Consider the following 17,293-nt stretch of genomic DNA (forward strand, 5'->3'; position numbering starts at 1 on the left):
TACTGATAGAATCAAGAAATGCTACGGACAAAATAAAAAAGAAGAAAAGGAATCCAACAAGAAGGAAACAAAATATGGAAACTTATGGAGCAAATAAAATATGCAGCACAACAGTTTCTCTTCTCTGGAATTCTAGGAAAAGTAACTTCTCAGGATATTTTAAGTTCTGATGGTTTTAACAGGAAAATTTCTTGAAAAATATAGGGAACAACTAAAAAAAGCAAAAAAAAAAAAAAAAAAACTACAAATATCGAAAAAATAGAACACAAAAAAGGAAGAATACTACTCCCTACATTTTATTTTTTAATTGAATCTTTTATAACCTTAAATTTGATTTAATCAACTCATATTAATCATAGACTCTGTACATCAAAGAACAATCTCATTTTTCATAAACTGCAAACTTTTAGAAAGAATGGAAGCATCTGTCACTACTAGATTCATGCAATACTGAAAGGAAGCAATATTTATTTAGAGTATGATAAAAGACAAGGTAGATTTCCCTTAAGGCACCTTACGAACTTTGCACAAATAAAAGTAGGGCACACAGGCAAGTCTAGAATACCGATGCTTTCAAGCCTACCATATAAAAGAAAGCATTATCAAAAATAAAATGCCTCTCAAAACACTAGCTGTGCCCAAAAAATTAAGTATTCCAACCCACAACTAGACAAAAATCATAGTAGTATCCAAAGAATTTCAAACTCTAGAATTGAATCTCATCTTAACAAATTTTTAACATTTTGATGCCTTGATTCTGGATATCCGAATATGCGCTCGAACAAGCACCCAACCAGGATGATCTCCAGGAGCCACAGCACCCTTCTCCAGTTTTTGCCTTGATCTACTACCTGCAAATGAATCCCCCTAAAGTGATCTTGGAGACCAAATACACCCAAGTAACCACAGTGACTTGAGTTCTCTGCATAGCTTTTTCATCGATCAAAATTAACACACATGGTCAAGTTGGTGTGAAGAAGTTGAAAATGAGCTAAAAGCATCCCCTCCTTTTTTCTCATCATCTAAGCTGTGAATTTGCAAAGTTTTCAAACCATCGATATCTCAAAATGTAAATTACCAGCTCTTTCGACAAGATGTTCTTTTCATGATTTTGAAACCATGATATTCCAGTTTTTCTGCTTCTGCATCTCAAGCTGACTGAAATATATTGCTTTAAAATGTTATGCATTAGTATTTTGATGCTTTTTTTCTTATGCATATAAGCTTCAAATATATACCAGCCAAGATTCTACCAAGCAAGCTCAACAGGTAGAATCCTGCTTCTTCCAGCAAAGCCACCAATGCTCAAAACCCACAAACCAAAATTTTAATTTATACCAAACAAGGATACAGCTACAGCTCCACAAGAAATATGGAAGAAGAGGCCCAAAGGGTGGTGATGATCCTGGATGCATCCAGAGAGGTGTGTTCGAGCGCATTGAGATGGGTCCTCCCCGGCTTATCCCTCAAAGCTGGGGATGAGCTGACTCTCCTCGGGGTTCTTCATCAGGTTAATACTCCTAGTACGTTTCCTTTCATGCGAGCTGGGAAACGATGTAAGAATGTCTTACTTTTACGCATCAATATTTGGGAAAGCAAAATCACATATTTATCTCCCTGGTATAAGATCTGCTAGATTCTCTCTGGAATTAATTTTGCTTCCCTAGAGAATTGCATTTTGGAATAAACCACAAATACATGCATAAAAATAAAAACAAACATACTCTTATGCTGATGTAAATATATATTACTATCTGCTAATCTCTATTATCTGGATGTTACCATTTCCAGATAGATGATCAACTAATGGAACAATGCCAATATACACAAAAATACAAGTATGGGTATATATAATAAGCCAACTATTGCTAATTGGTTGTTCTTTCTTAGTGGGATACAAGAGCAGAGTGGACTCGAATTCAATGCTTGCAGCAAATCAGAACATAATACAAGAAGAAGTAGCAAAGAAGAGGGAAGAATATAACAAAAACACGGAGCTCCAGCAGATACGGGGATTGTATGAAACACATCAGGTTGTACCAGAATCACATGAATAAATGTTTTGCAGTTCATTGACCAAAGAATGGGCTTTGAATTGGTTCATATCTACTACATTGGATTTCTAACTCGATTATCAGGATCACAGATTAGGTTTAGAGTTTTAGTGGAGCCTGGATCTTCTCCGAAAACTGTCGCATTGCATCACGCCAAGGAACTACAAGCCACATGGATAATTCTGGACAGGTAAGTTCAAGAACTGAGAGATTTTTAAAAATACCCCAAAGTTTTCAAGAAACTATCGAGAACCAGTATATAAGTTTACATTCTACAATAAGCAAGTTTGAAACGTAAATTCTACAAAATGGATGATGGCATCACTGTTGCAAGAAAATCGAGGAAGAAAATTAGAAACAGTAATATCTAAAAACATAGTTTGCAGTATAATAACTCCAACTCATGATAAAAGAGGAAAAAATAAATTGCCATATATGATAATGATCACTATTTTGGATCACTCAAAATTGAGGATGTTAGGGTCCTTCATAACACCATCAGACACAAGTACCCTTATGCACAATTTAGCACTGATTGGCTTGTTTGAAACAACGAGAGAAACATGAGATGGACTTTCTACAATAATTTTTTGGATAGAGAAGCTAAATCAAGGAAAATCAATTTTTATTTTTTCTAAAACAGGAACAACATATAAAGCTATAAAAAATAAGCTTATCTGAAAACACAAGAGAAAGATGACTTTCTAACAAAAATTATAGAGAGAGACAAGCTGAATCAAGGAGAAATCAAAACTTTAAAACGCGAGAAAAAAAAGTAAAGCTAACAAAAGAAGCACTTCATGGTCAAGTGAGACATTTAAGACAGAATGAAGTTACTACTAGTTTAAGGAAAATTTTCAACCACATGGGTTCAGCTTCAGCATAAACCACAAAACAAAGAAGTCAGACTTAGAATTCAGATGCACATGATAGTGATACTTGGCAAGACCTATGATCAAAGTAAAGCAAAGTAATAAGACCAAAAATCAATTTTGAAATACAAAACGGAGCTCTTGCAGTATTAATATCAATAGTATGCCATTTCATTAAAGCAATAAAGGGTATTCATAGATAGAGCATAATCATTATGAGTGGTTTACAGAATCCAGAGTCATCCAAAAATGAAGATTAATATACCATCTATGAACCATGTATCTGAAGTTTTGGTATTGCACAGTACTTTCAGTTGCAATGTCGTTTTGACAGTGTGAAAATTAAAAATAATGGTCCCTCGTTTATTGAAAGTCCATGTTATTTGAACAATAAATGAACATTGATACTGTTTTGTCAATCTTCATAAGTATAGTGATCTTCGAAGAACAAAAAAATCTTAGAAAATGCCAGGTTTGGAAAGGCAATTTGAAACTTTCATGATAAAGCGTTGCAGGCAGATGAAGAAAGATAGGAAATTCTTCATGGACAAACTTTCATGTGGAATCTCAAGGGTGAAGAGTAACAATAATGTTGAACAGTTGAGGGCACCAAAAGCACCAGAAAACACATCGCAGTCAGAAGAGAATTCAGTGAAGTATGGCGAAATGATTCCTGGAAGTGATGATGACGATGACTTTATCACTATGGATCTTTCTCGTAAGTCATCATTCCCATTACTTCCAATTCCAGGTTCCGTCTCATCTAGCAATATCACGATCTCAGATGCTCAGGTTTAAGTCTTTAAGGTATTCTAACACAGAAAAGTGTTTGTTCTGCTCCAGGATTAGAGAGCAGTTACAGGAATAACTATGGTAGTATTTCTTACCAGGAAGAACCTCAATTCGAAAGTGACAAAGAGCCCCCATGGCCTCTATTTAAAGAATGCCCTTCCCTATGTACACCCACAAGCAGTGAACCATTTTCTTCTTCAACCAATAGTGCGTCAATCCCTAGTCCAACAAGGGTGATCGCAGAGCTCATCCAACATTCACATGTTTCGCATTCTGAAGAACTATTGAAATGTTATCCTACTACTAATGCAGCAGAGAAAGTCTATATAGATTCCCAAAGAACAGATGAGCAAGGCCAAGTACTTGATGCCATCACAAAAACACAAGAGCCAACGATTCACAAGCAAGAAACAAAAAGCCCCAATTCAAGGGAAATGCAAAGTGATTTCCATCGGGCTGACCTGCTGATGCCTGAACTTCAAGATACATACTCTGAAGAGAGCCTTGAGTATAATAAATGTGAGAAATGTGACACTATGAGACCTAGGATGAGAAATAGAGAGTTCAAATTCTCTGAGCTACAAGTCGCCACAAACCAGTTTTCCAGAGATAATTATATATCTGAGGGGGGCTTTGGTGATGTTTATCAAGGTTATCTAGATGGGCAGCTGATTGCCGTTAAGCGATATAATCACGCAAGTTCACAGGGGGATAAGGAGTTTGATTCAGAGATACAGGTCCTTAAAAGGGCACGACACAGGAATGTTGTAATGCTGCTAGGTTCATGCTCCGAGGGGAGTCACAGATTGCTGGTTTATGAGTTTGTTTGCCATGGTTCACTGGACCAGCACCTCTCAAGTAAGGAATACTCTGTTTCCAGCTTTTAGTGCACATATGCATACATAGTCATTTCCCTACTGCAATCAGCGATGTATATTATAATACAAATAGACTATGGAAAAACATGGTACATTGGGTCTAAACAGCCAATGAAATGGCTGGTGGAGGGGGAGAGAAGACCCGCAAGAACAAGATATTACCCAAAAGGTAGATCTATTTACTCTCCATTGCCACCCATCATTTCATTGGATTTGACCCTTGAGGACTTTGGTTTTCCGTTGTCCATTTCATTATAGGAAGCGTTACCTTTGTAACCAAAGAATTGATGTGCCTTAAAATCTAATACAGGAGACAACCCCACACCTTTAGAGTGGAAAGACAGGATGAACATTGCGTTGGGGGCTGCCAGGGGTTTGCATTATCTGCACGAGAACAACATAGTTCACAGAGACATGAGGCCGAGCAACATCCTCATAACTCATGATTACGAACCAAGGGTAAGACTACAAATGCTCGAAGATGCACACAAATCTTTATCTAAAGCCATTGACAGTGCTCTGTTGATTGTTTCCCCATGTGTAATGGGCTGTTGATTTTTTTAAACTACGGCTTGTAACAGCTTGGGGATTTTGGACTCGCAAAAGCTCAACATGATGAATCAGAGTCCCTATCTGACACAAGGATTGTGGGGACATTTGGGTATATCGTGGATCTCTGAGAATGAAATACCTTTGAATCATTAGAATAAAATAAAAGCTCCCAACTTTGAAAGAGCCTAGTAACAGCACAAAGGATGGATTCAACAAATATAACTTATGTTTCTTATGCAGATACTTGGCACCAGAATATGTAGAAAGTGGGAAGGTTTCAACAAAGACAGATGTTTATTCCTTTGGTGTTGTTCTTCTAGAGCTCATCACGGGCCGCAAGAATATAGATAGAACTCGCCCTCCTGAGGAGATGAGTCTTTTGGCATGGGTAGCTATTGAGACAACTCCTTTTCAAATATTAAAAACCAGGACATCAAAATCCCTATCAAGTTACATAAACAAATCATTAGATAGAAAGTTGCATGGATATATGAAATAGGTAGCTCCTATCTAATCTGGATCTGTTACAGGCCAGACCGCTATTAAAGGAGAGGAAATACGACCGCTTGATTGATGACACAATTTTGGATTCATATGATCTCCACCAACTCTTCTGGATGGTGACTGTAGCTGACCGTTGCCTTGCAAAGGATCCAAATAAGAGGCCATTTATGAATGAGGTCAGTCTAATATAATCATTTTTCTTTTCACATGAAGCAGCAGCTACCCATATGCATAATTAATCATGGAACCAAGTAAGAACCATCATCACTTGAAACTGGAGAAAAACCCATGTGAAAAATCTTAGAGATATAGAGTTGATCAGAATACCAAGTTCACAAAGAGAACTTGTCCAGAACAAAGGAAACTCAAAGAAAATTGTATATTTTTAAGATAATTTCACAGATTGAATATTATGCAACAAATTTACAATAACTGATAAAAGAAATCATTCTAAATCACAAGATAATCATAGTCATAATGAACTTTAAAATTTTTCATGGAAGACATATAGTCAGATGCAAATATTGCATAAAAAGCATACAACCAGGACAAATATGTGAATTGGTCCATTAGAAACAGAACTGCAATGAATATAAAGGCAACAAATATGAAGGTTATCACATTGCCAGCTTAGACTTTAATTTTCTGTGCATCTGAATACAAACTGTTCTGTCATTGCTGGTCGATTAGAACAGAACTACAATGGATTTAAAGGCATCCAATATGAAGGTGGTCACATTGCCAGCTTAGATTTTAATTTTCTGTGCATCTGAATACAAACTGTTCTGTCATTGCTGGAATTCAGGTGGTGCACATATTGCAACGCATAACAGGAGGAGAATCAGTTAGTGATATAGAAGATGAGTTTCCTGCCGGCTCTGATTGTAGCACCCCAGATTCCATTGAATCACATGGTGATGGTGAAAGGACAACAACGGGAAACATTACTATGCCTGATTATATTGAATCAAATGGTAATGTATAAAGCGATGAACAGGATATCAAGGCAGGCCCACTAAATTATATAGAGATGATAAAACAATTCGAACCATAGAAGTAAGAACACAGTAGAAAACTTCCACCAAGTCACTAAGAGATCCCAGAAGTGAGGTCACCTTTTCCTCAAGAAGAGATCCCAGAGCTGTGTAGAATTTTTTTCTCTTAGCCTTGAGCGCCAATCCTTTCTCGAAGTTACAGATCCAATGTGCGAACTTCCCATGCCTTACATTGTTCCATCACACAGGCTCGCCACCATGGAGAAACCCCTGCCCCCCCAAAAAAAAAAGTCATTTGGCTCCCCCTCCATTATGGAAGTGTGAGAATACACAGCATCCCATACTATGAGTGCAACAAAATGCATGGCATACAGAGAGGCAGCACCATTTATCAGAGGTGTAGCACTGTAGTGTGGTTGGTTTATCATTTTCATGACAGTTACCACTTTTCCGAAGTGGAATACTTTATTATATTAATTTCAAATGAAAATATCTCACAAATACTAGTAACATAAAATGCAAAATGAAGAGCAACCTGTAATAGTAGCATTTATTGCTAGATAACAGAATGCATTTGCTTTTTTTCTTTTTTTTTATATAAACCAGTGGTGCGGTACCACTGAGCACACAAAACCTTAGCAACAGCCTATCATCATACACCCATTCAAGAGTGATACGCATCCCAGTTCGGTCAACCACTATTCCATGGAAGTGTATCTTCTATAATCCCACAGAATCCTAAAACACTGCTGAAACGTCTGTAAAGATACAAAATAAGAAAACCTGCTTATCCTTGCAACCTAAAAGAGGGGACTTCTTTAATATGACTATGACTGGTTAAGAGTTAGGAACAGTTTTTCAGGATATCTCATAAATGTAAGTATGGATATATCTTTGATGTGACCATTAGCATGTCCAAACAGGGCCCAAATCCGTTAGAATAAAATGTTTGAGAATATAAATAATAATTTATGGCTTTGATTCAGTAGGGTTGACATACCATTAAACATTCGTTCCTAAGATAAAGATGTTTGGGCTCAGCATGCTTAAAGTGCATTGACAACAAATAATTACCCTGATTCCCCACTTAGCAAAAATTTATCATTAATCACTTAGCATTCATGTATTCTACATCATACTGGCGTAAAACTCCCTTTTCTCTAAGAGAGGAAGTACGAAAACTACTACAATGGTGGCTTCTCTTCAGTAGCACTATTTATTTATCCCCCACAAGTAGAGGAATACTATTATGGTTAAGTAGAGCAATGCAAATACTACGAAGTAAAAATGACAACACAACCAGACCAAGTCTCTGTCATTTCTTATCTACATTACACTGTATTATTCACTATCATTTTCTTTATAAATAATGATTTCACTCCTTTATCAATGATAATTTTACTAAAAAATATCACTGATGTAAGAAAGAAGAACACAGTGAACTGTATTGACGGAAACTCGAAAAAATACTAGATTCTGATTGAATGAAAACTACCCATAGTTCAAGATTATTTAACATCCAATTTGAAGCTCTACAATAACCATAGCAGCAATTGCAATATTTAACAGGGAGATTCCCCAAAAAACAATCCATAAAAACAAGGACCGGATCATTTTAGAAGAAAAATGTAACAGCGAATACTTGCAGGAACCAAGAAAACACTGTTTAAATATTCATAGCATCCAAAATCACCTTCCAATATCAGCAAACAAACAAGAGAACTATATATAGGACACGTAACAGAGGAAAGACTAGTTGAATGTATCGACATATTCCCAAGGTCCAAGATTATGCATGGACTTCCTTTCTCGGTGATCAGAAATCCAAGGTTAAGTCCCAAGTTCCAGTGAATTATGGGATCCACATCCACTGTAATGAACCAAAGGTCAAAAAACTTTCTTGTGGGGAATCCCAGATTCAGAGACTATACAGGTTCCAGTGAATTATGGGATCCACATCCACTGTAATGAACCAAAGGTCAAAAAACTTTCTTGTGGGGAATCCCAGATTCAGAGACTATAAATCTCAGGGAATTCCTGAAGTATATCATGCAATACAAACTTTCATAGTACAGTTTAATGATTATGTTATCCACATCCACTGTAACATCAAATCTATGGTGTTCAAATATATTGCCGTATCCTTGGACTTTTTTGTGTATGAACTCACAAAGCTTCAGATTTTATCAGATACGCTAGAGATAATGCCCAGTGGACTGTTTAAAACATAGGGATTTTCTCATGTTTCAAATATGCCAAGGGCCTCATATTACATTTTGTGCAGGACAAAACCAAATGCAAAACTACTTGCTTTCCAGGACTCAGCACAACAATAGATCGACACGAAGCATACAATGCCCTTCCACAAAATGTGCTTTCCCATAAGATTTTCCTCCCAATCCTTAAGCACTTCATAATTTCATAAGCAACAGGCATATCCAGCTTAATTAGAGGGAATGTGATCGAAAGATGAGTGGGTATGTGCAACACCAGCCACTGCTCCAGCACTGCATCAAAAGCATGGAAATCAATTTCTCGTCTATGAAACTTGGAACGGCACCTGGATAAGGACCACAGAGAACATAATAACTTCTTACCACAGATAGAAGTGGCCCTTGCTTGAACTTGTTGTGAAATGAAAAAGCAAGAGGCCGCGGTCTTTCACCTGGCCCTCGAATAAACCCACTTGATTTAATCAAGGGAAAGAAAATGGTTAGAGAAGATTTGACTATCATTTTTACTCAAACCTATGGAGTGATGCAAAGATCAGAAAACAAAGGTAAAATAAAATTACATGAGTGAAGCTGAAACAAGTGGTGTCCTCCTTATGTCATATACTGCAATGAGGCCAGCATACATCTTATCTGCATCTTTATATGACACAGCAAGTCTCTCTCCTGAAGTATCCCACGCTATCATCTCAACGCTGGTACTGCATATGGTAAAATAAATTAGTAAAACAGCAAGGTTATCACGAAACTGGAAACTATCCTAATAATCCAAAAGCCTAGGGGATCTTCTTCACCTGCCAGTAACTGACACTATCTCTGGCAGATCCACAGGCAATAGATGTGCATCTGAAAAATAGCCATCAAAGGGCAACAAGAACATACACAATAAGTAAAAGCAGATGAATTCATCCATAAAAACTCAAAAGTCCCTCTACAAACTTGTAAACCTTCCAAATCCCGTACATAAGAAAGCAAAGGAAAACATTGATAAGCCTCCTTTGAGAGTGTAAGGCAATGTCAAAAGGTTAGAGAAGTAGTATCCAAATAGATTGATTTGACGAGGTGTACCAAGGCACTTGTTAACCCCCCTTCTTAGCATCATGCAAGTGGCTTAAGCAAGGGGTGTGGAACCTCCTCGAAGATAGGAACAAATTACAAAGGACTCACTAGTCATGTACAGATTTATGCTACTTTAGAGGGATTTAGCGCTCTCCTAGCAGACCATTTCTTTAGACCAATAAATTATGCCCTTACTTGTTGGATTTTGAAGCCTTTAAAGGCCTAGAGAGCATATAAAAATGATAATTTATAATAGAATATACACTTCAATGGGAGTATGTGTGTTGACTGACTAAGGGTTGGGCGGTTTATAGCCCTAGTTATGTCTAAAACCCTTACCCCTAGACATGTGGCACTACCGAGAAAGGTTTACAAAGGATCATCCCTTGTTGAGGTCAGAGAGATGCCCAGGGATGATGTTTGTAGGCCAAGAGAACTGTGTGGTCCCCTATGTGCAATTGTAGGCTTGTGAGAGCAAAAGGCCAAAGCCTCAACAAACTTCTGCACGGCATGTACACATGATAGCCGCATTACTAGGAAGCAGCCTTATAGAGGACATGTACATGTGCATAAAGAGATCTCCTTTTACACTGTGGTGACAAGTGTTAGACTTGCTCTTAAAGGGGGGGGAGCTGAAATCTATATTCCAGGATCATAGTCCCACTGCTTATTGTCCAATTTTGACAAGCCAATCACTAGCCCATGCATTGAGACTATGGGTCATAGGTCCTCGTTGGGTTGGATAAGAAAGAAGTAATGGATCATAGTTCTTGGGTCAAATGGAGTGCCCTTATTGTCGTTTATTTTGACCCATTGGTACCAATCAACTTCTAAATTATTTTATTTTGATATTCAAAATATTTTTATGATTTTATAAAATTTTTTAAAATTTTAACATTTATTTCTGCTGTAAATTTCATTGTTGGCGCCACCATGTGTTGGGCCCACGTGATACCCTACGGTGACACGCCTCATTTTTTTAAAATATGCCATCTTTTAGTTGGTTTAAAAAGATTTGATTCCTATTCAAATGGGAATTTTAAAATAACAGATTATCTTTGACTTCCTATAGATTTGGGAAGATCTATATAATACTAAAAGTGGTCAAAAATCAAATTTAAATGGAAGTTGGACTTATAAAAGGATAAGGTTCCTATTTCCACCTAAAATCATGATGTCTAATTTGTGGCATGGATGACTCATATTGAACCTCTCACAACCCACAGATTTCCTAAATATCCTAATGGTATAGTTGGAACATAAAGATAAGGCATATTAGAAATCCTAGTCAAAGTGGGACGGATTTATTTTTATTTAAACAAGAGTTTTCTCTCCCCTCCATGCACCAAATCTCTCTCACCATTAAATTTCATTTTCTCACCCCTCCCTTCTAAAAAGGGTCATACAACTCAAAATTCGATAAGACAAGGGTGCCACATCGAAACCCTAATTAGAGTTTTCCTTTTTGGAAAAGAAAAAGAGATATAACCAGCCATAACAGGATTCTATGCCTGCAAGCCCAGTCCTAATTTGTTCCTAAGGGTTCCTACAAAACCTAGTTAGGTTTCCACCCTAGAGAAAGAGGTACCGCATATGAAAGCTTCCCATGTTAGGGATTCAATCCCAGCCGTAATTTGTTCCCAAGGGTTCCTACAAAACCTAGTTAAGTTTCCACCATAGAGAAAGAGGTACTGCCTGTGGGAGCTTCCCACGTCTGAACTTCCAGTAAGATCAAGACGGACAAAAGTGTGCCGTCGGTTAGGAAATTGGGTGTGGGGTATATCAAAACCTATGAGGGTAACTCCAGTCATCTTCTAATAAGTCTTCCCAATAGATTTAATTAACTTCCAGTCATATTTCATATTTTTCTGTGAATTTCCAGAAACATATATTGTACTAAAAAACTGTAGCGGAAGATTGTTCATAGCTCCTGGATGTTTTTTATTTGCTTTGGCAGTAAAAGTCAAGACCCTAGGTTGTATATCGGATATTCATTTTGATTTACAACAGTATTTAGTAGCCCATGTAAGTGAAATTCAGTTATATTAAATTAAAAAAAATTAAATTTAATAGCTTGATATCTACATAGACACAACTTTCATTGGTAAACCTTACAAAGAACTCAGGCTTGTGCAATGCGGGGGGGGGGGGGGTATTAGGCTCAAGTAGGCACACTCATGTGGTCTAGAGGCCAAGACCCTTAGTGCAAGGTGGTCTAGAGGCCAAGACCCTTAGTGCAAGACCTTGGTCAGGATGATAAGAACTAATGGCTAAGATGGACATAATGGACCACTAGGACTAATGGGCTAAGGCCTAGTTGACTCAGGCAGTACAAATTGACAAGACATGGTCATATAACCCATGTGGAAGTGGTATGGCTGTCATAGACCTAGCCAGGCTGAACAGGTGAGTCGATCAATAACCCTCAAATGGGGGATACGTATTGTGCAATTGTCCCAAACATGGACTTGGACATCCATACGCCATATGAGCGAAGGTGAGTGCAAATGTAATGGGACATGTGTGGCCATTAATAGCTATGTAATGCACATGCATATTAGAATTGACATGGATAATGCAATAATGACACATGGAGTGGGTGAACCAAACCATTAACCTCCTTAAGTGCACTATTATGAACAAGCCATTGAGGGTAGAATGTGAGCTTCTAACTTCCACACCAAGTGGTGAGCAGCAATGCTCCTTAGAAACCCTGTTTTTGGCTTGGTGTCTCATGCCAACACAGGTATCTATCGACAACTAGATACATGTCAACACGTACAGACACTCCACGAAACTTGACCAACATGTCTGATGACATCGCTACTTTTTAAGTACATGTTGATACATTTCATAGAAGTGTCTTGGAAATTTCTAATACAAATGCCAAGACTTACATGGTCGAGCGAACAATTTAGCAACTCAGCATCAAGGGCTCGAATCCTAGCAATAAACCCTTTGCCCTTTTTTTTTAATAAAAAAAAAGCTGACCTACATTTGTATTACTGTAACAAAGTCTTTTTTTTTTTAATTATTAATGTAAAAGCAATGTTTTAAAATGCGAAATGCGGTCCCAATGCGGTCGGGGGGCGATGCGACTCGATGCGAGTGCATCACCCCAATGCGATTAATAAATATAAAAAAATCTAGAAAATCTAAAAAAATAGGTTAGTGTATGGAAAAAAAATATGAAGGTGATTTATGTGATAGTAGGTATTTAATTTATTCATGAACTCCAAAGTATCAGTTGTCGGAGATTATGTACCCACTATCCCCTGATGGATCATAGAAGACATTCGAAAGTAAAAACTAGAAACTTGAAACTAACTTCATAGAAAACAATAGAACTTAGAAGACATCATATTTTTATAATTCATAAACATTCAAAAACCATATCACAAATTCGCAACTGCAAACTTTGAAGTTACAAACTAAAGATCTATGAAGATTGAAGAGTTCAAAAGTTGAGACAAATCATCATCATTTCTCAAGTCTCAAATCTAAATCTCAAATCTTTATTAGACAAGTTATCTAGAGATTCAGTTCAAAAGTCAATACAAATCATCATTTCTCAAGTCTCAAGTCTAAATATCAAATCTTTATTAGACAAGTTATCTAGAGAGTCTCCATGTGCAGCATCATCATCAATATCATCCTCGACGGCCTCCACATATTCTTCATCTTCCTCGGTTTCCTCGAAGTCGGCCTCATCCTCCTCCTCGACCTCTGGAACTTAAATGAGACTGAACCGAGCTTTCACTCTTTTGTGTTCTAGTGTTAGGCCGTACTTCTTCATTAGCCCTTGCAGCTAGCTCAACATCAAAACATTTTCCACCATTCTTTTTTTTTTAATTGATTTGATGAAGAAAAAGCCACGAAAGTGGTTGTTTTTTATGTTTCAGCCCCCCCCCCCCCCCCCCCCAAAAAAAAAAAAGAAAAATCCTTTCCCCCCTATTGGGGGAAAACTTACCTAAATACCCGTTTTTAGGGTTTTTGTTTTCGTCACGCTGATGCAGTGCGATGCGCTATGCGGCTGCATATGCAGTGGGATGCGGCGTATATGCGTGCGCATCCCACCAAAGTGCATATGCGTTGTTTTGCGATTGCGCCTCCTAGCACATATCGCATGCTGCAGCCGCATATATGGCGATGCAGCTGCATTTTAAAATAATGCGTAGAAGTATAACAAGCTCGCCTTTTTTGAGCTTTTTTATTGCAAAAATATAACACTGATCAACCAAAGCCATGATTTGAACTGAAGACAACTTGCGTATAAAGCATAAGCTCCCACTCCACGACTTTAACATCGTTCTACAAGGGCATTATATGATATATAATATTGCTTCTTATCAAAAAATTAAAAGAAGTTTACAAAGCAATGGTATGATACTATGAACTCTCTGTACCTTTAGCTTCAGAGTGAATATGGAGATATTATATCATACATAACGTAACCTATCTTATTCAAATTAAAACGACTTGTGGGTGGGTTTGAACATGCACCCTCTTGTACAATGGCATCTTAACATGGGCCCAACTCTATTGCTATGTCATTTTAACATACATGGAAATCAATAGGAAATTATTATTGTGCAAACATGTCAGGAAGTACTGACTTTTTGGCCTCACTTACTAGACACCCCGACAAGTACTAACTCCCAACATGCATATCAATATCCATGCAACACTGGTCGGCACTTATGGTGGTGCAAGAAATGGGCAAGTTTGTGGCTCCTTATTAGGGGCTATATAAACCCTTGCCCAGACCCTTGAGAGCATCCTTGCTATACACAAGCAAGTGTATAGTATAATAAAGGTGGCTTAAAGCCCTTCATATACTTTGTGAGTACCTTTCTCTGCTCTCCCCATTCCTATAATATTTGCAAGGCCAGCCTTGCCTTAGTCCAGGTTTAACTTTGGCTTGGTGCCGCACAGTTTGACAATAGTACAAATTAGCCATCATGTCAATTGGAATGAGAGTGTGGTTCGATGAACATGACTAGTGGTGTCTTCGGTGAGATCTAAGTACATGTCACGCAACTTGAGGAGCAATTGGAGCAACTCATGACACAAGGAGTTCAAGACAGTAGGCTAGGGTAGAACATCACTGCCTTGGAGGTTCGATTGGAGTCTTGGAGGCAAATGTAGAGAAGAGATGTGGTGCCTGCGTCGCTGTATGAGAGGGCTCCAAGATGACCTCATGGCTTTCACAAAGACATTCAAGGGAAGTGTTCATGCCACACAAGAACACGCAACCCTTGTCAAGAGGGCCTTTTGTAACACCATAGGTGGGGTGGACTCTTGAAGTGTCAAGGACATACGATTCTAGATCTAGGGTGTTCGAGGTTGTCCTATGGGACATGGAGCTATATTTTGAGGCTGTCCGTGCCCATGAGGAAAACCATGCTGGCAAATGCATCATGCACCTCATGGGATGTTCTGAAAAGCTGGAGGCGGATGCAGATCAAGGATACTTCAAGGCCCAAGGTGAGCACTTGAGAGGCCTTGACACAAGATTAGCAGGATCAATTACTATACAAGCACATAACATATGCACTCACCCTCTCTCACTGTCTCACATGGCCAATAGCAGCCACAGAAGCGCATTTCTTCAATGCCCATGCATGTTTGAATCAACATGCCTGGTGCAATAAGGGAAGCCATTGGTGGGGGGTGGTCCTGGACCATTAAAGGGATCCGTATTTGCATATGAGCGAGTGTATAGTTAAATAAAGGAAATGTGACACAGGGCCCCTTTCTATACTTTGCATGTGCCTTGGGTACTTCTGTCTTGTCTTGCTCTAATCCTTATGTGTGCTTGTAGAAGGTTGGCTTTGCCTTAAACCAGGTTTGGCTTTGGCTTGGTGCCTTATGTTTTGGCTGTAGTAGAAACTAGACCCCCATGACAGCAGCCATGCAAAGAAATTAGAGCATGGTAGGAGCATAAATGTCATTTTTAGGAAGGATCTTATTCTCGGGTGTTCTTTGTTTCCAGTTCTTCTCCGATGGAAGTTTATTCGCTACTTAAGAACTCAAGGCAGGAAGGATAGCAAAAATAATGGAATAATTATTTCACAACCAAATTTGCAAAGAAAGCTGAAATTCTGGTGATGGAATCATTAAACCACGAGAGGAGACAGTTAGGATAATTACACCAATGCATTACATGCAATAAGAAAACTATTACCCAATGACGGAGGTTTTGATGCAAAGTGAATTGAACCAAGTGTCGTGGAATCTGAGAATGCGACCAGTATCATCCGGCCATCCGGATCCCATGATGAATCCTATTAAGAGTTCAAAACACAAAGTAAATAGGATGCATGAATTTTGCATGGAGTGTTTGTTCAGTGAGTAAAAACAATAACATATGGGTTCACAGCAAAAAGGTAAATTTTCATTGTATCATCTACAGTGAAATGCCCACTATACCACCTACTGTGCCTCTAAAGCAAAGGGAAATCACATCTTATATGGAAAAAATATGCAATGCAAATATCACGGACGCTAGAATGAGGAATTCATGCAGTGTGCAAAGAATGAAACGTTTCACAAATAGCAGCTGTGTAGTACACATTACTTGCAACAATGTGTCATAAACCAAAATTGCACTAGCATATACTTGATTTTCATTAGCAGAGCATCTATATGTATTGAAACGCCCGCGCACCTCGTGCTCACGCACGCACATATAGTCTTACACAGACACCTTGACTTTTGCATTGTGTTGTGTGCAAATAGTGTCAACAATCAGACATGTGACGACACAACTCGACACTGGTCTCATCTGCAAGCAGGCCAGACATGTCATCCATGTCAGGCTGCTGACAAGACATGAACAATTCCTGTCAGACATGTCTAACAATTAGGTGCACAGATTCCTTTGTTTTGTTTGTGTTATTTTAGGTCACAATATAAAAGTGTTGTCTGCAGAAGACTTGAACCCATAACCTTTCATCTTTTGAGTAAAGAATTAACCAATATGCCTCGAGTTCTGTGTCACTCAACTTCCATAAAATTGTTATTGGTATTATTAAAATAAGAATTATCTTGAAAGATCAAAAATAAAACAACAAATAAATTTTTTTTCTTTTTTTATCATGAAAAATGCTTGTACATATGTCTTGGGCCATAATAGCTTTTTGGACAAAATAACTAGACACCTAAGGCACATACTAGATATTGACATCCATGTCAGTGTCCATAAAATACATAAGCACGAATGCACACACAGCTATGTATATATGTACATAGGGAAGGATGTCTTGCAAGGAAACAAGTTGTGCACTTCAAAAATTCTTGGGGATTATGAAAACACCTGCAACCAACTATAGGATCGTTTTTCAGTACATGTAC

The 17,293-nt window shown here is 38.1% G+C and overlaps 2 protein-coding genes across 7 annotated transcripts in view; one reads left to right on the forward strand and one right to left on the reverse strand.

The window, feature by feature from the left end:
* Positions 1-385: 385 nt before the first annotated feature.
* The window catches only part of LOC18427094 (Transducin/WD40 repeat-like superfamily protein), a 30,171-nt gene continuing 13,263 nt past the window's right edge, over positions 386-17,293 (reverse strand). For all 6 annotated transcript variants that reach the window (XM_088857314.1, XM_088857306.1, XM_088857334.1 and 3 more), the window contains 6 exons: positions 16,125-16,224; positions 9,673-9,724; positions 9,442-9,579; positions 9,245-9,332; positions 6,768-9,154; positions 386-1,544 (listed from right to left, as the gene is read on the reverse strand). In XM_088857314.1, coding sequence (XP_088713440.1) covers positions 9,095-9,154; positions 9,245-9,332; positions 9,442-9,579; positions 9,673-9,724; positions 16,125-16,224 — 438 coding nt within the window. In that variant the 3' untranslated portion in view covers positions 386-1,544; positions 6,768-9,094. The remainder of the gene's footprint in view (positions 1,545-6,767; positions 9,155-9,244; positions 9,333-9,441; positions 9,580-9,672; positions 9,725-16,124; positions 16,225-17,293) is intronic.
* On the forward strand, positions 1,373-9,155 carry LOC18427093 (uncharacterized). The gene is made up of 10 exons (XM_011622445.3): positions 1,373-1,556; positions 1,891-2,033; positions 2,147-2,244; positions 3,442-3,644; positions 3,770-4,576; positions 4,907-5,055; positions 5,178-5,257; positions 5,389-5,536; positions 5,679-5,828; positions 6,458-9,155. The coding sequence occupies exons 1-10, from the start codon at positions 1,373-1,375 to the stop codon at positions 6,635-6,637; spliced, it is 2,142 nt and encodes a 713-aa protein (XP_011620747.2). The 3' UTR covers positions 6,638-9,155.

This window comes from Amborella trichopoda, chromosome 1 (genome assembly GCF_054954075.1).
Source record: "Amborella trichopoda isolate Santa Cruz 75 chromosome 1, AtrichopodaSantaCruz75HAP2 v2.0, whole genome shotgun sequence".
NCBI classification, from domain to species: domain Eukaryota; kingdom Viridiplantae; phylum Streptophyta; class Magnoliopsida; order Amborellales; family Amborellaceae; genus Amborella; species Amborella trichopoda.